The 24135-nt window shown below is 46.0% G+C and overlaps 1 protein-coding gene across 1 annotated transcript in view; it reads left to right on the forward strand.

The window, feature by feature from the left end:
* LOC137431142 (glutamate receptor 3-like) overlaps nucleotides 1-24135 on the forward strand; it is a 152358-nt gene that overhangs the window by 115932 nt on the left and 12291 nt on the right. The window contains exons 11-12 of the mRNA XM_078781532.1: nucleotides 10829-11346; nucleotides 20691-20889. Coding sequence (XP_078637658.1) covers nucleotides 10829-11346; nucleotides 20691-20889 — 717 coding nt within the window. The remainder of the gene's footprint in view (nucleotides 1-10828; nucleotides 11347-20690; nucleotides 20890-24135) is intronic.

Consider the following 24135-nt stretch of genomic DNA (forward strand, 5'->3'; position numbering starts at 1 on the left):
CTCAAAAAAAATGGGTCCATGGGTGGGGATGAAGACAAAGCAGAGAGTTGGCGGAGGGAAAGGGCGCAAGGGTACATGCCAACACAAGGCAATGCAACATGAGGGGCGCGGGAGAGCGAGCAGAGAAAGCTCGTCCCTAACCGTTCGTAACCCCCCATGTCAGCCTACACTACCCTTGCCCCTCCCCGTATTTACAATTTACAAATTCGTCTCTACGTCTTGTCTCTTCTATCCCCCCTCTACGCCAAATTCGTCAGCCAATCCCTCCCAAGAAGGAAGAGATGGAATAAACACAATGTCAAATCACGTCATGATGCGTCTCACCCACTCAAATCGTTCACAAAACCTGGTGTGGAGTTCTGTCTCCCTTGGTGAGTGGATGTGGATGGCGCGAAGAGATTTCTCATCCTAACTACACGAGTTACATTAACTTAGTTACACTACCCGGGGTCATGCCCTGCCCATTGGCATCTTTAAACTATGTGGTTCTAAAAACCAATTCCCATTGACCCACCCTGTGGTGTCCTCCGAATTTGGGTTTAACTCCACAATTTTTCTTAATGTGCCCTCGCACAATTTTGGGGCTGGGTCATGTGGCTCTACCAGCAGGTCTACCTACCTGCGCACCTCCGCCACTGAAGTCACCACCCGAGCTTACCTTGCTCCTTGCGACTACCCTAAATCGGGGAAGGCCCCTCCTGGCTCTCTCACCCCTCTGATGCCCTCTCTGGCATTGGGCTACCCGGGTCCTCTCCTAGGATCCTCGGGCCCCACTGAACACTACTCTGACTGGCTGCCAGAGCCTACCTGCGGCCTCACCTGGCCGACAAACTACCAGTGGCGGAGTGCCCCAATAACCATACACACCAACAAAGCCCACACGCCCAGCCATTTCCACAGACTCATGCACCCAACTAAGCACTTCCTTGCCACTTCCTGCACCACAGATGTCAATATCCACAATTTCCCTAAACCCTCTACCTAACTTTAAACTACCCTCCCCGGGTATTCGTGAAGGGGTCCATCTTCCCCCATCCACTCCTTCGCACCATGCACTCCACACAACTCATTCCACACCACTCATTCCACACACCAAGTCCTCTTGCACACTTCTTGTGCTCACATTCTCTTTCCATACACTCCAACACAATTCCACATGTCCTCAATACACCACTTATACACTTTTACACACACACACAGCATCATCTAACTAACTACTTCCCTCTAAAACTCGTGCTTTCCCGTCTTCCATTACACTAAGCACTTCCCTCATCATTAACAACCAACTAATCTCTCTACGTCCCCTCTACCTGTACAAATGTCACTACTTAAATCTCATGTCTCCTAAAGTCATCTCTAAATCCCTAACAATATCCCAGCCCGCCCTCGGCTAGCTTTCACTGCCATCCCCATAATCTAAAGCTCATGTGCCCCAATGAATGGTAAAGCTACCATTCGCCAACGCTATGGCCAATAGTGTAATCCACTCGAGCCTCTCGTGTGGCAATACATTCTCGTTACAGCTCGGCTTCGAAAAGCCGAGCAATGCATGCGGGTGGTTTGGTCTCCTGTTGGTTGGGTCTGTCCGGCATTTTCGATTCAGGGGAGGAGGCATGCTTGGACCAAGGTTCCAGGCGCCATCCCTACGTGAGGCTTTGCGGCCCCATGCACGGTGGCCCAGCCTCCCCCGGTCGGAGCACCGCGCCCGCCAGGGGGCGAAGGTCCGACCTCTCCTACCCCCCCTTGAACCGTGCCAATCGCCTTTACGACGCGGCATTGACCATACAGGGCGGGGCCCGGCCCGAATCGTGCACGCCGCCGCGGCAACGATCCCCGGCGGTCCCCGCTGCACACAAAGCACCCCGCGCACCGAGGGCTCGCGTCGGCTATACGTCGGCCTAAACGCTCCCCCGGTCTGCGTCGATGCCCGAGTCGCATTCTCACACCGAGGCGCTCCAGAGCCTCTCATACATTCCCTGCATTCCATTATTGCACTTTCTTGTGCACACTCGTTCCCCGCACACTCCGGTGCACACCACTCAGGCGCACTCACGCCGTTCGCACACTCCATTAACACACACCCTCGCGCACACCCTTGCGCACTCATTCTACTCGCACACTCCGTTACACACTTGGCCATCGCACACCCTCGCGTACACTCTACCTTTACGTACTCCGTAACAACCACGGGTGTGCACTCTTTTGCTGCACACCCAATCACGCGCTCTAGTGTGCACTCCCGCACACTCTCTTCGGCCATCGCACACTCTGTGTCACACTCCGTTCCACACTCCATTTCACACTCTTCTTCAACACACTCTTCCCACATACACTCCGTCTTACACTCGCGCTCGGGCGCCGTTCGCACACGCGCGCCATTCACCTTCACACAGCGCACCACGGACCTTCCACGAGCGCCCGGCTGACGTCGCGATCCCAAGCACGCGAAAAATCTTTTCGCCCCAAACACTTTCGCGCCATACATTTTCCTACTCACCTTCGGGATTCTCTTCTCCTGCAACCGCACCTGCAAACTTTCATTTGGGTTAGGCAGCACGACATCACAATGCGAACACAGACTTTGCGTGCATTCCATTTTTTCCTCCCGCGATAATTCCTCGATACCTGCCGTCTCTTCGGCCCCAATTTCAACTATACACATTTAATTTTCTTTTTCTAGCCCAACGACCGCCGGCGCGCTTAAATTTTTCTCTTCTAATTCGGCGGCCGTCGGCTTTTCCATACCACGTGTCGCGATTTCTACCCCAGTCAACTTAACTACGCTCTGCTCTACCCGGCTCTCCACGCGTTCCTCAAATCGCGTTACCCCGTCGACCTGCGCCCTATGTCTTTCTTTCCCCATCTCTTATATTAACTCCCCTCGGGTGTCTATTCTGCTTTCCAGCCCGTTTTTCACCTCTTCCAATTGATCCCCCATCTTATTTATTTCCCGGGCGGATTTGTCCCCCATTTCCCTCAATTGGCCCCCCATTTCCTTCAATTGGCCCCCCATTTTGTTTTCCAATTTATTTCATCCGTCTTTCATTTCTCTCATTTCCCGGGTGGATTTGTCCCCCATTTCTTTCAATTGGCCCCCCATTTCTTTCCGCTCCCAGGTGGATTTGTCACTTTGGGTGTCCATCTTACCATTTATTTTATTTATTTCATTCATGAATTGCGCCATAAAGGCTTGCATGTCCACCACCCCCTACCTGCGCAGCGGGTGCGGCCCTCGTCGCCATGTGCGAGACGCCGCCATTTTCTACTCATGCTACCTGCCCCTCCTCAATGTCCTCCTCCATTTCTCGCAATTCTTCCCGGGGGTCCTGGGTTATTACTTCTTCTCCCTCATCTATCTCATTTACCCCCACCGGCATTCGACCATCTTGGCTATCGATGGCACGAATTAAATTTGGATTTTAATAATTCAATTTTGGCCGCTCGTAATTTTGAGTGCGTTAAGCGCACTTCGGGTCCAATCCCACTCCCCGACACCAATTGTTGCGGCCAATATGCAAAATTGGTGTCCAAAATTTTGTCTTACAAATTTTGTCCCAGGTTCCAAATCCCCACTCCTGACTCCCAATTGTTGCGGATCTCAGCGCCGGCCTTTTCCCCTTACCAAGGGTGGATTAGTCCCCTTGTCTTTGACTGACCGACGGGACCCGGGACCTATGACGTCCTTCCCGGACAGCACGAAATAGGGTTTTAGGACTACGAATTCGCTATTACCTAATTACTCGCGCTGCCCAGAAACGAGGAAATAATCCCCGCCCTAATCACGGGTGTTGGTGGATACGCCGAGCGGTAGCGAACCCATGATCCGAGCCGTTATCAATTACTAGACCCCGATCCAAGCGGTTCTTATTCGTGCCACGCTTACCCAATGATGGAAATCACAGAAGCGGTCGAATTGGAAGAAAGGAAGAACAGAATTTATTCACACTATGTACAATGATGAGAAGAAGAAGACACAGTGCAGTCCTTAAGCAGTCTTATACTTAATACCCCAGACAAACGGCCCATCTCACACACAGACACTCACATGGGGATTGCAGATGAAAATCAACACGTCCAGGAATGGCGCCCGGGCAGCTCTCTCTCCGGTCCCCAGCTCGCACTGCGAAATAGATGAATAGAGACGGCAGGAGCTCTCCGCGTGTCGTTTGCGCACACGGGATAACACGGGGCGAACGGTAGGGGCTGGGCTCTGGCGGTTACACTGGCGGCTATTGCTGCTTTCACTCGCGTGGCTGCGTACGTAATAGTTCAATACAGCGCTAGGCCTCGAAGTGTTCACACAATGAAGTGCTCTCAATGCGCTTCTGCTGGTAAGTCTCTTGCATAAGCCCGCCGCTTCAGTCATCTTGGTAAGTTCTCTCGATACAGCGCAATTCCTTCCAGACCTTGTAAGTCCTCCTTAAGTGCTTTGCACGAAGGCTTTTATATCCACGCCCCGCGAACCTTCAAGCACTTGCTAGACGCACCCTTACCACGCCCTATCACGCCATGCCTTCAGAGACCTGGTTGGCTGGTGGCCCTTACCGTCATCGCCTCTGACGTGATCCTTGACGCCGCCCCACCGCGACCCCCGCGCTCCTCCCTCTTCTTAGGCCTACCTCATGTTACTGGACTAGTTCGAGCGAACAAAGGGCAGCGAATGCTGCTGGCAGCCAAAGCGTAACAAACTGCTGCGGGTAGCCCAAAGTGTAACAGAATTGAAGGATGCCAAATGGGGCGCGGGATCAAGTTTGCCCATAGTTGTAATTGGGAGGTGGCGCAAAAATGAAAGGGACCTAAGCTCACGGCTTTACACAACGCAGATATTACTCAGGAAATGGCCTACTCTTACACATACTATGACATAACTAATACTCTAAGTGGGCCTACGTGTTGCTTGTGGACTAACTATGGGGGGCAAACCTTTAGCCTTTAATGATGTCATATGTACAAATCCCAAAACCGTATCAATATATATTTTAGTATATCTATTTTTAGTATATATATTTATATATATATATATATTTATTTATTTATATATATTGTTGCGGATATGAGGATTGTATTTTTTTATTGTGTGCTTTATTATTATTATTGCTTGAGTCTGGCCCCTCCTGCCTCCAGTGTTGTGTAAAGGTCAAAGGGCGTTCCGGTAGTTAATTCCATAAAGCATCCATTGAAGGACACTATAAAACCCTTGTTCAGTAGCTTATATCTTTATTATGTGTTTTAGGGTAAGGCCTTGTCTTCCATTAAAATGACACTCCATTCCACCAAATGAAATAGATAGATTCCCTTCATTCCCATTCCCAAAAACCTCCATTTCCCCTTTCGTCATGGCCAAGCCTCAATTTGCCAATTACATCCCCTCCAAAGCCGCCATTGAACATGTGCTTGGGTCGGGGAAGAAAGGCGTGCCCGCCCGTCGTCATCAAGGGTGGAGCCAGAGGGTCGCGCGACCAACCAGGGCCGAGGTGAGCACACCGATGGGCGTGTCCTGAAGGCCGGCGGCTTTAATCGCCGGAGGCGTTATAAAAGCGCGCGCGCAAGAGTGACCAGGGCTGAGCTGCGTGGTGAGGTCCATGAAAAGAGCTGAGTCGTCAGAGGAAAGCGGAGTTGCAAGGAGGTCCTACGAGAGAGAGAGGAGGGAGATCATCCAGCAGCGATTCTTGTCCAAGAGAAGAGATCATCCAGCAGCGATTCTTGTTCAAAGGAGATCATCCAGGGAAGCACAAAGCCTGCTATTCGTCGCCTTGCTCGCCAGCAGCAGCGTCCACAGCGGCAACAACACTCAACAGCAGCAACAACACTCAACAGCCGCTTGGGGCCTGGACGGCGGTTTTGAGCAGGGCCGCGAAGGAACGGCGGCTGCCCAACGCGCCGATCGTGCTGCCGGACCCGTTGGACCTCCCTCTCCTTCCAGCCAATCCACTCTGCAATTCCCCGTGTGAGTCCGTTTCTGTTTGTTCTGTCCTGGGTAGTTAATTAAGTTTGTATAAGCTAGTAATTTTCACTGTGTCACCTGCTTTTTCATGTCCCCTGTAAATAACCGTGACTGCTCCTTTTTGCTTGTGTGTGTAAATAATAAATCCCGTTACTCTTCTGTACGTCTTCTTCTTCCTCTTTACATTCGGTCGCTTTAGAGTTTTCCCTCATTGAATATCTGTGGCGCGATATGGCCAACGTTCGAGTGAATTGGGTGAATCGGGGAAACTGTTAGGTCGCGGGGCCTCCGCTCGGCAAACATACCATCCTTAACCGCGGACCGTAACAATATATATCTTTTTTTTATATATATATATTTTTTATATATCTATCTATAATTCCAGTAATCTCTGTGTGTGTGTGTGTCTGTCTGTGTGTTTGTTTGTCTGTGACCGCTGTTTCTCGACAACCACGGGTCCGATATACTTTTAACTTGCCAGGTATATTGCTGGGGACCCGAGGATGTGCCTTTTCAAGGTTTCATATTAATCGGACAATTACTTACCGAGCGATGTCCAAAAAACGATTCAACCAATCAGAGAGCAGCGAACTAGCGCGTGTGCCGAACGTGGCGGACACACTCTGCCTCGGATGGCACATTTGAGAGCGTATTCATTTATTTCACGTTTGCAAACTATGTTGGCGCTATGTTGGCGTTAAACGATGTTTTAAAACTAATAAAAACGAATTTGCGATTCATTCGCTTTCCTGCGCGTTTGTGTACGCGATGGCGATTTCTTTACCAAACTCCGGAAGCCGTTCGCTTTGGACCGAACCATTTCATGTAAATAGAGGGGGGGGTTCTGTGGTCGTTGCGAATGGACCAAACCATTCATGTAAATAGAGGGGGGGGATTGTCACTGTACTCGCAAGCCGTTCGCCGTTCGCTTTGGCGTTGCGAATGGACCAAACCATTTCATGTAAATAGAGGGGGGGGATATAATTTTAGATAGATATATAGTACGGGCATATATATAGTACGGGCATGCCCTAGTATATACAGACTTGGCATTTAATATGGAATTTTTTTTTTTTCTTGACTTGGGTTTCCTTTCTGAACTCAGTATATCAATCTGGTGAGTTTCTTTTACGCTTCGGTGATTTCTTTGTTAAAAGAACCATGTCACTGATTTTCTGTCGCAGCAAGAAGTCAATAACAGGATTATATCACAGGTGGCGTGACAAAATGTACAGACAGGTACATTTGACGATTGGCTTCACAATCGGGTATACAAGGGTTGTTGCGTTCTGTATTAGTGGAAAACAACTGCTGCACATCCACAAAAGTTATTGCCGCTTCCTCTGGAGATGGTCCATCAACTCGACAATGCTGTTTGTCATGGAGTGGTGGCTTTAGGAAATTCCGGCATGAAACAGCGTGCTATTGCTCGGCAGTATGGCATCACTCAAGGTCAGGTTTCAATGATCCCGAAACGAAATGCTCAGAGGGGTGTCCCTACTCCAATACCGAGGCCACGTCATAGGTATATATATATACAGACTTGGCATTTAATGTGGAATATTTTTTTTGTGGGGGTGAACTTACTTTTCAAGATGACCTAGAACCAAAAGTTCATTGGAATTATGTTGAAATTATTCTAGATTTTGTTAATGTGACCTTTAAAAGAAACAAAAACCACATTTGACATTTCGAAGCAAATAAATTGATCCTTGAAAGTGATGTAAACTGATATCGAACTCAATTCACGGACAGTACTGTGTTAAACTTCTGTACGTTTTCCAGAATTATCTCTTTATTTTGCACATTAGCCAAAAAAATTATCAACAAAAACAAAAGCTAAATTATGACTGGGATTACGGACAGTAAAATTACAGTTCAGTACTTTGTGTAACCCCCACGAGCATTCAGGAGAGCACGTACACGTCGAGGCATGCTGTTCACGAGATTTGCCAAGGTTTGGACAGGAATCGCTTGCCATGCAGTGACAATAGCCTGCTGTAATTCACGCACAGAGGCAGGCTGCTGGTCCAAGTGATCGATTTGACGCGTTAATTCTGCCCACAAGTTCTCTCTCGGATTCATATCTGGGGACATGGCAGGCCACTCCATGTGCTCCACACCACGGTCAGCAAGAAAGTGTTGGATCATGCGAGCACGATGAGGCCGTGCATTGTCATTTTGGAAGACAACGTTTCCTCGAAAGGCTGCACAAGCAAATGGAAGCAATGTTTCTTCCAGAATGACCCTGTCCTTGAACTGGTTCAGGTTTCCATTCAGAACAACCAGGTCAGTTTTGCCCCCTGCATGAAAAGCAGCCCAAACGGTCACCCCACCACCTCCAGCTTGGACTCTTGGCACTATACAATCTTCGTTGTGGGCTTCATGCACTTCTCTGCGCACTCGGACGCGGCCATATTGACGATAGACCAGAAATCTAGACTTGTCACTGAAGGTCACATGATTCCAGTGTCCTGGCTGCCATTGACGGTGCTCTCTGGCCCACTGCAATCGGCGCTGGCTGTGTTGTCTGGTCAGGCGTGGCTTTCTCAGGGGGCGCCTGTCACGATAGCCTGCTTGAACCAGTCGTTGGTTGACTAGCCTTCTGGATACAGGCACATTTGTCAGTTGCTGCCACTCAGCCCTAAGCCGATTAGCTGACTTGGTACGGCCATTGCGGACTAACCGGTGCAGCTGGTGATCATCCCTCCTTGTGGTTCTGCGGGGACGTCCTGGCCTCGGTATTGGAGTAGGGACACCCCTCTGAGCATTTCGTTTCAGGATCTTTGACACCTGACCTTGAGTGATGCCATACTGCTGAGCAATAGCACGCTGTTTCATGCCAGAATTTCGTAAAGCCACCACTCCATGACAAACAGCATTGCCAAGTTGACGGACCATCTCCAGAGGAAGCGGCAATAACTTTTGTAGACGTGCAGCAGTTGTTTTCCACTAATACAGAACGCAACAACCCTTATATACCCGATTGTGAAGCCAATCGTCAAATGTACCTGTCCTTACATTTTGTCACGCCACCTGTGATATAATCCTGTTATTGACTTCTTGCTGCGAAAGACAATCGGTGACATGGTTCTTTCAACAAAGACATCACCGAAGGGTAAAAGAAACTCACCAGATTGATATACTGAGTTAACAAAGTAAACCCAAGTCAAGAAAAAAAGGAATTCCATATTAAATGCCAAGTCTGTGTATATATACACAAAGAATTAAGTTAAGCACCCCCCCCGTTTTTTTACAACCTCGCACATTACAAGTTTGTTGTCGTCAAAACAGTGTAATATACCCATGATATTGCTATATTTTCTGGAGAAGTGATATTATGGTCACATAAAAACATAACAATCATGCCGTTTTCAATATTTTATTCTGAATAATTTAAGGTGAAATTTTTTGGGAATTTTAGGCATATTTTCACCTCAATTTAAGTATGGAGCTATAGGTCCATCACGGACAGTGTGGATGACGTTTATGTTTTCTAACGTACAGTCATTGTTCTGAGAAGACCTCTAGCGATCTTTGCGTCAATAACGTGTGTAGGACCCACGTGATCGGATCACTGACTCAACCCTACGTCTCATAGACCCTGTAAGCCGTCGTATGCGTTGCTGTGGCAGGTTGAACCCCCTCGAGCACGTTTGGGACATGTTGGGACGACAAATTGCGAAGATGGTCCCTCCAATAGCCAATCTGGATGAATTGGAACGTGCATTACATCGGGAATGGAACAACCTGCCACAGCAACGCATACGACGGCTTACAGGGTCTATGAGACGTAGGGTTGAGTCAGTGATCCGATCACGTGGGTCCTACACACGTTATTGACGCAAAGATCGCTAGAGGTCTCTCAGAACAATGACTGTACGTTAGAAAACATAAACGTCATCCACACTGTCCGTGATGGACCTATAGCTCCATACTTAAATTGAGGTGAAAATATGCCTAAAATTCCCAAAAAATTTCACCTTAAATTATTCAGAATAAAATATTGAAAACGGCATGATTGTTATGTTTTTATGTGACCATAATATCACTTCTCCAGAAAATATAGCAATATCATGGGTATATTACACTGTTTTGACGACAACAAACTTGTAATGTGCGAGGTTGTAAAAAAACGGGGGGGGTGCTTAACTTAATTCTTTGTGTATATATAATATATATATATATATATATATATATATATATATATATATATATATATATATATATATATATATATATATATACGTATATATATAAATATATTATATACATATATATATATATATATATATATATATATATATATATATATATATATATATATGTATGTATATATATATATATATATATATATAATATATATATATATATATATATATATATTATATATATACACAGACTTGGCATTTAATATGGAATTCCTTTTTTTCTTGACTTGGGTTTACTTTGTTAACTCAGTATATCAATCTGGTGAGTTTCTTTTACCCTTCGTATTTTACCCTTTTACCCTTCGTATATTTCTTTTACCCTTACCCTTCGTATCTTTTACCCTTCGTATATATATATACTGGTTTTGCACTTCACTTCATGGTAAGCCACATGGTTGTCTAAAAAGTCAACTATATATGCTTTGTACTCATTGGGTGGTATTTATTTGAGAAAAAGGAAGCGAGACTCGGTGGATAGTGGAGAAATGTATGGGTGGTAGAGCGTAGTTATTGAGGAGGAGCGGGATAAGTTGGAAAGTGACATGCACAAGGGGAGGCGCCACCATCGTTGTACATGTAATATATAGATGACACCTTCTGTGACTTAAACCTAAGGTCAAAGTAATTCATAAATAATTATTAGGTGTTTGTTGTCCCCATACCATCTCCATAGAAGGCAGACATCGCAGTCGCCCCACTGACCATCACCCTCGTGCGTGAAGAGGTTATCGACTTCTCCAAGCCATTTATGACCCTGGGGATCTCGATCATGATCAAGAAGCCTCAAAAGTCTAAGCCTGGGGTATTCTCCTTCCTCGACCCACTGGCCTATGAAATCTGGATGTGCATCGTGTTTGCATACATCGGAGTCAGCGTGGTGCTATTCCTTGTCAGCCGATTCAGTCCTTATGAATGGCGTGGTGACCCTGCTGCCCCACAACCACCGCCAAATATGACGGCCCTCCTGCCCGAGGATTCTCTACCACTCGCGTCCTGCCCTCCGTCCATGCCACCGCCGGGGTCTGTACCCACTCAGACGCTGCTACTCACCCCACCAGAAATGAGCTGTGGTCCAGGAACTGGCACTCTTCTACCCCCACCGCCTTCAACTGCAAACGAGTTTGGGATTTTCAACTCCCTGTGGTTTTCCTTGGGAGCATTTATGCGACAGGGTTGTGACATATCACCCAGGTATGATCATCCCTCCATACTCCTGGTGCCTGCTAGGTATGAACGCAAAACATCGTTTTCACTCCATTGGTATTGTTGGAAGAGCATTCATGGATTCCCTCTTGTGAGTTCAGGTGATACAAAGCCTGTTTTTCTTTGTAAAGGATTGCCTGTCGGTCTGGCACTCCAGCTGGTACTTTGAATATTTATGGGATAGATGTTTGTCTACTTATTGCTCTTCATTTTTATTTTGCGTTCTTCATTTTTAAAAGCTTACTATTGGTTTGCTCTCTTCAAGAAAGGTTAAACTTTTTTTTTTATCTACAAAGTTATTTTGTCTTTACATGAACTTCTACTTGATCCTGACTTCTGCTGATCCTGTGTATGCATGTTGTTGCTGTTGTTGTTGTTGTGTTGCCCCGGTCAGTTCTGGTTGAACAGACCAGCGGCACGGAGATAACCGATCAATCTCGCAGGAGCGACCCAGAGATCCCTCATGTCCAAGATGTTTTGCTTTTGTTGTCAAAAAAGTTTAAAAGTTTTGTTGTGGGGGTGTTATTGACAGCGAAGGCTGAAAGGTGATCTTTCCTGAGCTGATGTTTCACAGGCAGGGTGATTCATCAATGTGTGTGTGGTCCCTTGGATGGACATTCAACTGGGCATCACGTCTACCAGTATTAGTTGCTGTCCGTTAAAGATCCCCTGGTGGCCATCTTGAAGAGCAGGCAATCTATCACCCGCACCATGAACAGATTAGAAAATCCTACCCTAACTACTTAGTCGTGCATAAGGCCTTGCCAGCCAGTTTGTGAAAGACTTTGGCCAAAATGATAAAAACCCGCATTCCTTTAAACCATCTTGCATTCTCCTCCTGGAAGGCAAATCCAACCGAAGGCAGTCTCAGATCATTCCACAAAGCCCGCAACAAGTGTGTGTCTACTCTCAGGAGAGCCAGAAAGCGACATCTGTCCAATCTCAAGAATGAACTTTCATTCAAACCATCAGGTAAAACCTGATGGCACCTTGTCAAGTCTGGCTCTGGTGTATGCTCTCCCTTCTATCCGTTCCCTCGCTTCAAATGGCACCACAGCCGACTCTGCACATGAGAAGGCCGAATGCCTCAATTCTGTGTTGGCTTCAAAGTGTTCTGTCCCTAACCCCTTTCTCTCTGTACCCACACTTCCCAGTCATACCCAACTGCTCCTGAATTATGTGGCTTTTCCATCTTGATAAGGTGGAAAAGTTTCTGGCAACCCTCGACTCTGACTGCAACTGGACTGGATGGCATCAGCTCACATGTCCTAAAAATCTGTTCTGCTGCTCTTGCACTTTCACTCTCTGCCCTTTGCACCCTGTCATTTACCCTAGGTCATCTTCCAACTGCTTGGAAATCAGCCAACATCACAGTATTACATAAAAAGGTGCAATCAGCTTACGACAGACATATCAACTTCCTTCCAATTATCAGCAAGATCATGGAATCCATCATTACAGTTGACATAAAATCTTTCCTTTTCTCCAACAGCCTCACCTCAGATCATCAATTCGGATTCAGACCTGGTCACTCTACCTAGGGACATGCTGCTTCTACTCACCCAACAATGGATGGAGGTCGTCAATATCAGACATGAGATCAGGACCGTCTCTCATGACATATCTCGAGCTTTCGATACAGTCTGGCATCCCGTCTTGATCTCCAAACTGTCTGCCTTTGGATTCCAAGGCCAAATCCACTCTTGGATTACTGACTTCTCCACTCTCGTAACCAATGTGTGGCTCTCAACGGAACCATTTCTTCCCCTCTCCCTGTCAAGGCTGGAGTACCTCAAGGCAGTGTTCTCAGCTCCATCATATTCCTAATCTTCATCAATCATCTCACTGACTCTCTGGAAAATCTTCTTTATCTCATTGCTGATGACTCCACCCTCTGCCATGACATCCCTCATCCTTCTGACATACAGGCTTCTGGACCTCTTTCCTCTTCTCAGACCTTGGCAAAATCACAAAATGGTCAAACACTTGGAATATGTCTTTCAATCTTGAGAAATCCCACAAACTTTCTCTCTCTCTCTCTCTCTGAAAGGACTGAGCTGTTCTGGAAATACCGCAAATCCTCCCATCTACTTTCCTACCAACTCTCTGAAAGAAGTTCAGCCACTCAAAACTCAAACTCTCACTCTGAACCATGATATATCTTGGACAAACCACATTTCAAAGTTGGCCTCCAAAGCCAGACGCCGACTAGGTATCCACCATCATGCAAAGGCCTTTCTTGGCACAACTGAGCTTCTATCCACCTTCAAGGCTTTCATCCACGGCTTGATGGAGTACTGCTATCCCCTCTGGGCTGGCTCCTCTGCCGCACATCTTGCTCAGCTTGACGCCGTGAACACCAAGGATTTCATGATCATTGGAAACTCTCGTGATGAAGCAGAGGCTATGCGCCTATCACTTCGCCATCCCCAAACAGGTCGGTTAAGACCTCCTTCTGGTCTTGCACCCTCTTCCCTCTCTGTGCTCAAAACCCCCTCCCCCCCCCCCCCCCCTCATGTATCTGCAAGACTCACGTGGTTTACCAGCAACCTCCTCTTGGTGAAACTACTTAAATCTAGAACCACTGCCCACCTCCACTCATTTATTGCTCTTTTGCCCCACCTGTGAAGGCAACTTCCACATTCACTTCAATCTCATTCTTCCCTCCAGGTCATCAAGACAGCTGTTCACCACCATCTAAAATAATTCCCCATCCAAAACCATGATATTTTCCCCACCCAGGCACCCGTTAAACCACCCCTCCTAAAATTTCGCTTATCTATCCATCTTGTCCACCCCTTGTGTTCTCCCGTACCCCTCGTCGTTACCTGCATCCCTTGTTTGTCCATCTCCGTCTACTTTCTACCTCTGCCCTGCTGTTGGTGTTTCCGTTTTTCCTGCTGTTCCCTTCGTTGTTTTGTGTCCTGATCTGTTCCATGTCCTAGATCTTCCACAAGCCTAGACCATGTATATTTTGAAAAAAATAAACCCCCAAAAAACAGGTTTTGTTTTCACCCCTGTCTGTCTGTTTGTTTGTTTGTCCGTTTGTGAACAAAATATCTCAAAAAGTTGTGGACGGATTCGTACGAAATTTGACAGAGATGTAGCGTATGTGACAAAGACGAAATGATTAGATTTTGGTGAAGATCTGGATTCGGATCCGGCTACTAGAATTTCTTAAGAGATTCTTCACCATTGGGAGATAGGGCCAAAAAAGATACATAGCAGGTCATCCCAAAATGTTATGGATGGATTTGGACGAAGCTTTGTGGACAGGGTGTGTGTGTGACAAGGATAAATCAATTCAATTTTGATGAGGATCCGGATCCGGATCCAGTTGGTAGAATTTTTTAAGTGATTCTTCACCATTGAGTGATATGGCCAACCAGGCAGAGGTGTGCTCTCTACAGAGTGCCGTTCTAGTTTACTAATAGGATCATAAAAATCTTTTTATCTGGTTTTCTTTTCCAACTTATTGGTATAGGGTTCGTCGGTTTTTTTTTTTGGTTTTTTTTTTTGTTTTTTTGTATACAAGGTCGAGGCTCGTGAAAGAGCTAACATTAATCACACAAAAAGACAAACCGACACAAAAACACAAAAAACAAGGGGAGCGGCAGACAAGATGGGGAGAGAGGGGGAAGGACACAAACACAACATTTGAGAGCAGGGACATCGGGAGGACTTGGGGGGAGGTGGGAGAGGAATAAAACATATGAACACTGCAAGGACTCTGGGGTGAATTACCAGGGGTAGTAAAGATCAAGGTTTTCGATGGGGGAAGATAAGAGATGGTGGTGAACAGCTGTTTTAAAGACCTGGAGGGAGGAGTGGGATTGAAGGGAGTGGGGGAGTTTGTTCCAGAGGCGGGAGAAGAGAGGAATGAAGGAGTGAAGGTGAGCAGAGAGCCTAGCTAGACGTTGGCAGTTTAACCATAAGAGGGTTGCAGGCAGATCTTGTGCGACCTGAAGGAATATTGGGGGGACAGAGCACAGAGAGAGCTGGGGGAGCAAGGCCGGAGTGGAGTCGGTAGAAGACAGAAAGACCACCAACCTGCCTGTGGTGAGTGAGTGAAAGGCCCTCGGAGTTGACTTCATCGCAGGAGATTCCAATGATTCTGAAAGCTTTGGCCTCAACAGCGTGAAGCCGAGCAAGGTGTGAGGCAGGAGCACCAGCCCAGAGGGGGGAACAGTATTCCATTGAGCTGCGGATGAAAGCCTTGTATGTGGTGAGGAGCTCAGGTGTGCCAAGGAAGGACTTCGCACGACGGAGGATGCCCAGTCGGCGACTGGCTTTGGAGGCCAGCTTGGAAATGTGGTTTTCCCAACAAAGATCATGGCGGATAGTGAGACCCAAAAGCTTGAGCGACAGAACTTCTTGGAGAGGATTGTTGAGAAAGTAGATGGGAGGGTTTTCCAGTCGGTCCTTTCGGAGAGACATTGTAAGAGTGTGAGATTTGTCAGGATTGAAAGACATGTTCCACTTGTTTGACCAGTCTGTGATTTTGTCCAGGTCTGCAGAGAGTGAGGAGGCTGCAGACTGCCGATCTGAGGGATGAGGAATGGAGAGGCAGATAGTGGAGCCATCAGCAAAGAGATAGAGAGGATTTTCCAGAGAGTCAGAGAGATCATTGATGAAGACCAGAAATAGCACAGGGCCCAGAACACTACCTTGGGGAACTCCAGCCAGAACAGGAAGGGAAGATGAGAGAAATCCATTCAGGGCCACACGTTGCCTACGACCAGAGAGGAAATCCGCAAGCCATGAGGGGAGATTTCCCTGAATACCATAGGAGGTGAGTTTGGTGAGCAGAGCTGGGTGCCAGACCGTATCGAAGGCACGTGATATGTCAAGTGAGACAGCTCTGATTTCCTGTTTGGCATTGAGGACCTCCATCCATTGTTGAGACAGCAGAAGCAACATGTCCAGAGTAGAATGACCTGTTCTGAATCCAAATTGATGATCAGAGATCAAGCCATTGGAGAAGAGGAAGGATTTGATATCCGAAGCAATGATGGATTCCATGACTTTGCTGATAATTGGGAGCAGGCTGATTGGTCTGTGGTTGCAAGGATCTGTTTTTGCACCTTTTTTGTGTAAAGCGGTAATGTTTGCTGATTTCCAAGATGCTGGCAGATGACCTTGAGCAAAAGAGAGGGTGAAAAGAACAGAGAGAGGGTGAGATAGAGCGGCAGAGCAGGATTTTAGGACCGGAGGGCTGATGCCATCTGGTCCAGTTGCAGAATCAGAGTCGAGGTTTGATAAAAACTTCTCCACCTTGTCAGGAGAGGACACAGAGTCCAGGAGCAGTTGGGTTCGACTGGGAAAGGTGTGAACAGAGAGAGATGGGTTTGGGACACAAGATTTTGAGGCAAACACAGAGTTGAGGCATTCGGCTTTGTCACGTGTGGTGTCAACTGTGTAGCCATTTGAGGTAAGGGAGGGGATGGAGGGGGAACAAACACCAGAAACGGATTTGACCAGAAGCCACCAGGATTTGGAGGAAGGAGACAGGTTTGAGAGTTCAATCTTGAGTGTGGAGAGATAGTGCTTCCTGGCACTCCTGAGGGTAGAAACACACTTGTTTCGAGCTTGGTGGAAGGAACTGAGATTGCCTTCAGTTGGATTTGCCTTCCAAGACGCAAAGGCAAGTTGTTTCAGGGCAACTGCCTCACCACAAGATTCAGTGTACCATGGACAGGAGGAAGGGTAAGACAACTGAAGACGAGATGGGATAAATCTGTGCATGAGAGAGAGCAGTTTGCTTTGGAAGAATTCCCAGGAAGAATTGATGTCAGAGGCATTAGAGATGGGAGACCAGTCCAGTTGATTGATGGCTGCTTGCAGACCGTGCCAGTCGGCCTGAGTGAAATGCCAGACTCGTCGGCGCTGAGGAGGCTCTCTGAGAATGGCCAGTGAGATGTCCACTTTAACAAGCACATGATCAGAAGAACCGATTGGAGCAGAAGAAGAGCAGCAGACATTTGCAGGGAAGTTAGTCATAACCAAGTCCAGAAGAGAAGATACTCCATTGACTGAGATCCGGGTCGGGAAATTGACAGATTGTGTCAGTCCCAATGAGTCGCAGAAGTCCTTTGCTGAGGTGCCATGGCTGGTGAGAGATGAACCCACACCCAGCCAGCTGGCATGATGACAGTTGAAGTCGCCACATATGAGGAAGAGAGAGTTTGGATGAGTTGATAGAAGTTGGTCCATGTTGTCCGACAGAGAAATGTAAATGGAGTCATCACTGTTTGGAGGACGGTACAGAACACATATGAACAAAAGGTGGGAGCGGAGAGGAAGCCGTAGCCAGAGGTACTCCTGTGGGTGGGGTGGAGAGAGGGCAGTGCAGGGAGAGTGAGGAAGAGAGTTTTTGATAAAGATAGCCACCCCACCACCAGGACGAGGCTCAGGTCTATCGTCAGGAGGGAGTAACCAGGAAGAGATATTAAGGAATCAGAGACATCTTGAAGGAGGAAAGTTTCTGTTAAGCAGATCAAGTCTGGATTTTCAGAAGCAAATTGAATGGAGAGATCAATCAGGTTTGAGCGAAGGCCCCGGATGTTTGAGGTCCATACCGTTAGTGAGGAGAGAGGGGAGCATCGGGTGCAGGACAGGGGAGGGGAGGGGTAGGGTCAGATGAAGGGTGAGAGGGGGATGTAGGAAGAGCAGTTGATAGTGTGTCAGAGATTACAGAAGAGTTACAAGAAAGGGAAGGATGAGGAGGACGAAAGGTTTGATGGGGATGGAATGAGGCACAGTGAGAGTTTGTTTGAGGGGGGGCAGAGGAAAGTAGAAGGTTGGGGGAGGTGGAGGTATGACATAGAAGGGAGACGAAGTGGGGAGGAGGCAGCTTTGAGAAGGAGGTGGGAGGAGGGAGAATTTGGGAGGGATGGTTGGGGGGAGATTTGAAGGGGGGGGGGCAAGGGGGGAGTTTAGAAAGTGGATGATTAATGAAAGATGAACATATATAACAAATTGGGTTTGTTGTGATTTTCAAGTTAGCGATTCGTTTAAGAACGATGGAGGAGGGATGGAATGAATGAGAATTTAGAGCATGGAGTGATTTGGAATCATAAGAGATTGAATATTTTTTTGAAATGGAATGAGTTGAAGAGGAAATTGAAAGGAGCCTTTTAAATAAGAAGGAAAACAGCGTGTTGTAATAAACCACTGAATAAAACACTGAAGGGGATAGTTGTAACATATTTAAACAGAACTGTGAAGAACAATCTTATATTCACAAAAATACCAATGGGGAGAGGAAGCCAAGAGCGACGACCACGAGTCACTTGAACAGGGCAAAAGGTGGAAGGCAAGGGGAAAATGGGGGCGGGGCGAGACAGCGCACGTGGGCAGAGGCAAAAGCACACGAGGAGAAAGGGAAATAAAAGATTATTTTTTTTTGGGGGGGGGGGGTGTGGGGGTTACAACGTTAGACAAATAGTAGATGTTTGGTGAAGCTTGGTGGAAAAGGGGAAATCAAAAAAGCTAGCAAAACAGCGAAGGAAGGAACAACCTTCGACGGGGGAAGCCTGAGGCTGCAAGGCCTCGCTCGCGACGCGGCAAACAAACGATTAATTTATGAAAGATAAACACCGAGAAACTTCCAAGGTGCACACTACAAGTTCACACACCGACAGATAAATACAGTTTCGACAAAATACAATTGTGAACAGACTTAACTTTGAAAAACGTGGAGACCGTGTGGACCGTCCATTAGCATTCCTATGGGAGCCACTGGCGCATGATGGCCTATAACCCAGGTTCGAACCCCATTGAATAATTAAATTTATTTATTTGTATATATTTATAGAAACTAGCGTGACTGGGCACGCTCCACGTGCCTCACCACACGTCGTTTCAAAGGGATAGGCATCTTTGACCATTTCGGTGTCTCTTGGGTCTTTTGGATCTTCATGGTGTTTTGGGTCTTCAGAGCCATTTGGGTCTTCAGAGTCTTTTGGATCCTCTGGGCCTTTAAGGGTATTTTGGATGTTTGGAGTGTTTTGGGTCTTTGGGGTCTTTTGGGTCTTCGGTGTCTTCAGGGGCTTTTGGGTCTTACGGGTCTTTTGTTTCCTCTGGGTCTTTAAGAGTATTTGGGGTATTTTGGTTATTCGGGGTATTTAAGGGTATTTTGGGTCTAAAGGGTATTTAAGGGTCTTTGGGGTCTTCAGGTTTTTTGGGGTCTTTAGGGTGTTTTAGGTCTTCAGGGTCTTTGGGGTCTTTTTGGTCTTCCGGGTCTTTAATGGTCTTTTTTGGGTGTTCAGGGTGTTTGGGTTTTTGGCGTCTTTTGGGTCTTCGGTGTCTTTTGGGTCTTTGGGGTCTTCAGGCGGATTTTGGGTCTTTGTCTTTAGGGGATTTGGGGTCTTAAGGGTCTTTTGGTTCATCTGGGTCTTTAATTGTCTTTTTGGGGTCTTCAGGGTATTTTGGGTCTTCAGGGTCTTTTGGGTTTTTGGGGTCTTTTGAGTCTTCAGGGTCTTTTGGGTCTTTGGGGACATTTGGGTCTTCAGAGTCTTTTTGAGCCTCAGGGCCTTCAAGGGTATTTTGGATCTTTGGGGTGTTTTGGGTCTCCAGGGTCTTTAAGGGTCTGTGTGGTCTTCTGAGTGTTTTGAGTCTTCAGGGTGTTTTGGGTCTTCGGGGTCTTTTGGGTCTTCCAGGTCTTTGGGGTGTTTTGGGTCTTTGGGGCGTTTTGGGTCTTTGGGGTGTTTTGGGTCTTTGTGGTTTTCAGGGTCTTTTGGGTCTTCAAGGGTATTTTGGGTTTTCAGGGATCTTGGTGGTCTTAAGGGTCTTGGGGTAATTAAAGGGTCATCAAAGGTCTGAGGGGTCTCAGCAGTCTAAACGTAATTAATTGGGTTAATTAAGAGGGTGTTTTTTTATTTTAAGAAGAAGAAGAAGACGTTTTCAACGCATATAAACAAACATACATAACGACATAACCATATACTTTTGCACTATTATAATAAGATGTTTGTCCGTTGTCCACTAATTTTCTTGTAATTCACATTGAGGTACAAGGAATGTCTACTAATGTCCTTCACCTGCATGTGGTATATGTTACATGCTTCACATGAGTTTTATATCAATGTTAAGGCGACAAGGTTACCCTGTTTTCTCTTCTCGAATGTAACGTAATGTGAAACTTCTTCAATGTAAAATATTTCAGTTCTAAAGTGAAAGTACTCCCAAATTTTTTTTTTTCTTAATTATTTTATTTTACTTATTTTTCACTGCAATTTTTTTTTTATGAATGTGTAATGATCCTATTTGATTGCATTTGATGGATGGTCATATTTTGAAAAGTTCGTTGGTATGCATGGTGTGGTGCACAGATCACTGTCAGGACGCATTGTAGGTGGTGTCTGGTGGTTCTTCACTCTTATTATCATCTCATCATACACGGCAAATCTCGCTGCCTTTCTGACCGTGGAACGCATGGTTTCTCCCATCGAAGGAGCCGAGGACCTGGCCAAGCAGACGGAGATAGCTTATGGCACCGTTCAATCCGGATCTACCAAGGATTTCTTTCGGGTGAGAGGCCAGATGTATTAATTTTTTATATATATTTTTGTATACAGGATCGAGGCTCGTGTAAGAGCTACATTTTCACTGATTTCAAATACTTCTGGCGCTGTACGTATTTCTAATGAGGATTGCAGCCCTGCTTTCCTCTAATAACGTTTCATTTCAGCAAGTAGCTCATCTTACTATAATTCACCAAATGTCCGTCCGTCCGTCTGTCTGTCAGTCCGTTCGAAGGTACCGCAAAACCGGCTGAACCGATCGCAACAATATTTTGGGTGGGTAATCCTAGGACCCCCTGGAGTAAAATAGGCTATATTGTTTTTCCAAGTTTTCCAATTTTTCCAAACACGATGGAATAGTATTTACCGATATGAACATTGATGTGGCTTTTGTTGAAATTCTACGTACCAGGAGAGAGAAGATCGACTCCTGACGAACTCTTCCTGTATAAACGTGCTGATCCGAAGTAACACGGCAGCGTGTGCAAAGCGACTGAGAAACAGGTGTAGCGGCCGCTTCCGTGTCACAGATTCGGCGCGCACTCTTTACACATAAACGTGCGACCGAGAAAGACGTGCAGCGGCCGCTTCCATTTTGCAGAATTCAATCTTTTTTCAAAATGGGTGCCATGTACTGTTTAGATTTTGATGATTTGCGTGTGATATGATTCAACGGATGTTTATATGAATCGTTTAAAATAAAAAAAGCCTTCAATTTCTGATATTTTGCCTTTTCATTTGGGCCTCCCAATTGAAGCCCCGCCCGTAGGGCGTGTACCGTTGCTAGTTCATTCAATTCACCTAAATTCATTTATTAGAAAATGAAACTTCTGTACGAGTTGCTCGATGATGGCCTATTATAATGATGCACAATTTCCTGGTATTATTCCATTGTTCTCCCAGCTCCCACACCTTTAAGTCGCTAGCAACATAAAACTTTCTGAAGACTTTGTGGTTTAAAAGATACCTTTTGTAGCAGGTGATATGCTTTAATGCTAAGACGTCGATTGAGCTGCTTATGGGCCTGTTGCTACTAGAATTCCTGATTTTAAGTAAGAACGCGTCTAGCAAGCTGAAGGTTTTTGATGTGTACGATTGAACACAAAATAAGTGTAACTAACATACAACACAATTCGATTCATTACCTCCGCCGCCAAAGGTAAATGGAGATTATGTTATCACCCCTGTCTGTCTGTCTGTTACTTGCAAAAATCGAAGATTTTTCAAGTACTGTTTTCTGGTTGATCTTGTGTGTTATTACTTGGCAATTTTTTTTTCTTTTTTGCAAGTATGTTGATCACTCCGGTTTGTGTGTTTGTGTGTGTGTGTGTGTGTGTGTGTGTGTGTGTGTGTGTGTGTGTGTGTGTGTGTGTGTGTGTGTTTGGTGTTGGTGTTGGCTTAGCGGTTAGGGCACAGGTTTGAGATCCTAGGATCCTGGGTTCGAATCCCGGTCGATCGCTGAATTAACGCCAGGGGGGTTGACTCAGCCTGTCATCCTTCCGAGGTCGGCAAATTGAGTACCAGCTTGCTGGGATGAATGATCACGGTGTGTACCCCGATTTAGAATAGGTACACCGTATCTCTGCGCATCGTAAGAGGCGACTAAGGGTTGGCGTCAGGAAGGGCATCTGGCCATGAAAACATTGCCTCAAACAGGGAACCATGATTGTCATTGCCCCCCCCCCCCCCCCCCCCCGCAAGGCTAACCCCCGCTCTAGTGGGGAAAATGGCCTTAAAACGATCATTCATTCATTCATTCATTCATCACTGTTACTTGGCCCAAAAAAATTTTTTTGACAAGTTTGTTGATCACTCCGGTTTGTGTGTGTTTGTTTGTCTGTCCGCTCACTTATACTATTGTAGGTGGTGTCTGGTGGTGCCAACAGGTGACGATTTGAAACCGATCTTCACGAAACTTCACCAAACGGTAGAGTTTGTGGTCCGACAAAATCCAATATATATTTGAGGTCAAAAGGTCAACATAGACCAAAGGTCAACCACTTTTTTTCAAATTTCTATAATCCTCAATTTTCATCCAATTGACTTGAAATCTGAATCGGATTTGCATATCATCTTACTGAAACCAACCACCAACTATTTTTGAGATCAACATAGGCCAAAAGGTCAACGTAGGCCAAAGGTCAACATCCTTTTCAAATTTCTAAAATCCTCAATTTTCATCCGATTGACTTGAAATCTGAATCGGATTTGCATATCATCTTACTGAAACCAACCACCAACTATTTTTGAGATCAACATAGGCCAAAAGGTCAACGTAGGCCAAAGGTCAACATCCTTTTCAAATTTCTAAAATCCTCAATTTTCATCCGATTGACTTGAAATTTGAATAGGATTTTCATATCAGCAAACTGAATTCAACTACCAATTATTTTTGAGATCAACATTGGCCAAAAGTCAGCATATGCCAAAGGTCAACCACTTTTTTGCCACTTTCTAAAATCCTCAATTTTCATCCGATTGACTTGAAATTTTAAGAGGATTTGCATACCAGGTCACTGAATTCAACCACCAATTATTTTTGAGGTCTTCATAGGCCAACAACTTATTTTAGGGATTTCACAAGTATCGTGCCATGAACGATATATTTCTTGTTTGTTTGATTGTGAGCAAGATATCTCAAAAAGTTGTGGACGGATTCGGACAAAATTTAGCAGAGAGGTAACGTATGTGACAAGGACGAAATGATTAGATTTTAGGGAAGATCCGGATTCGGATCCGGCTAGTATCATTTTTTAAGTGATTCTTTACCATTGAGAGATAGAGCCAAAAACGATACATAGCAGGATATCTCAAAAAGTTGTGCACGATAAATAAGCAAATAAGCCAATAAACCTGGAAAAGTCAATGCAGTTCACCATTGCTGGCGTGTTGTTGAGCAGCGTCAGGTTGCTCGGCTCAGCCTGTCTCGGCCCATGTTATACAGTTCAGAGCTCTTGATGCCCTTCATGTTACTCAATGGCCTTTCATCACTGCGATTGGACAATGGTGTTGTCAAATAGATCCGCGAAGCAATTGAGTCATTAGAGAATGCTCTTTCAATTGTGAGAATATCCTGTGGCATTAGATGGCTTTTGTTGGACGATCATTGGGGAAGAGCTTACCACTGGATCCACTTCCCAAAGATACCATCGTCCAGGTCTTTTCTTGTAGAATTGCACCGCATTTCCTGGAGACATCGCTGCAGTCTCAGCATCTTGTGCTGTCAGGATTGCAAACCGACCGTCACTTCTGC

The sequence above is a fragment of the Myxine glutinosa genome, chromosome 7 (genome assembly GCF_964187855.1).
Source record: "Myxine glutinosa chromosome 7, kmMyxGlut1.1, whole genome shotgun sequence".
Classification (NCBI taxonomy): Eukaryota; Metazoa; Chordata; class Myxini; order Myxiniformes; family Myxinidae; genus Myxine; species Myxine glutinosa.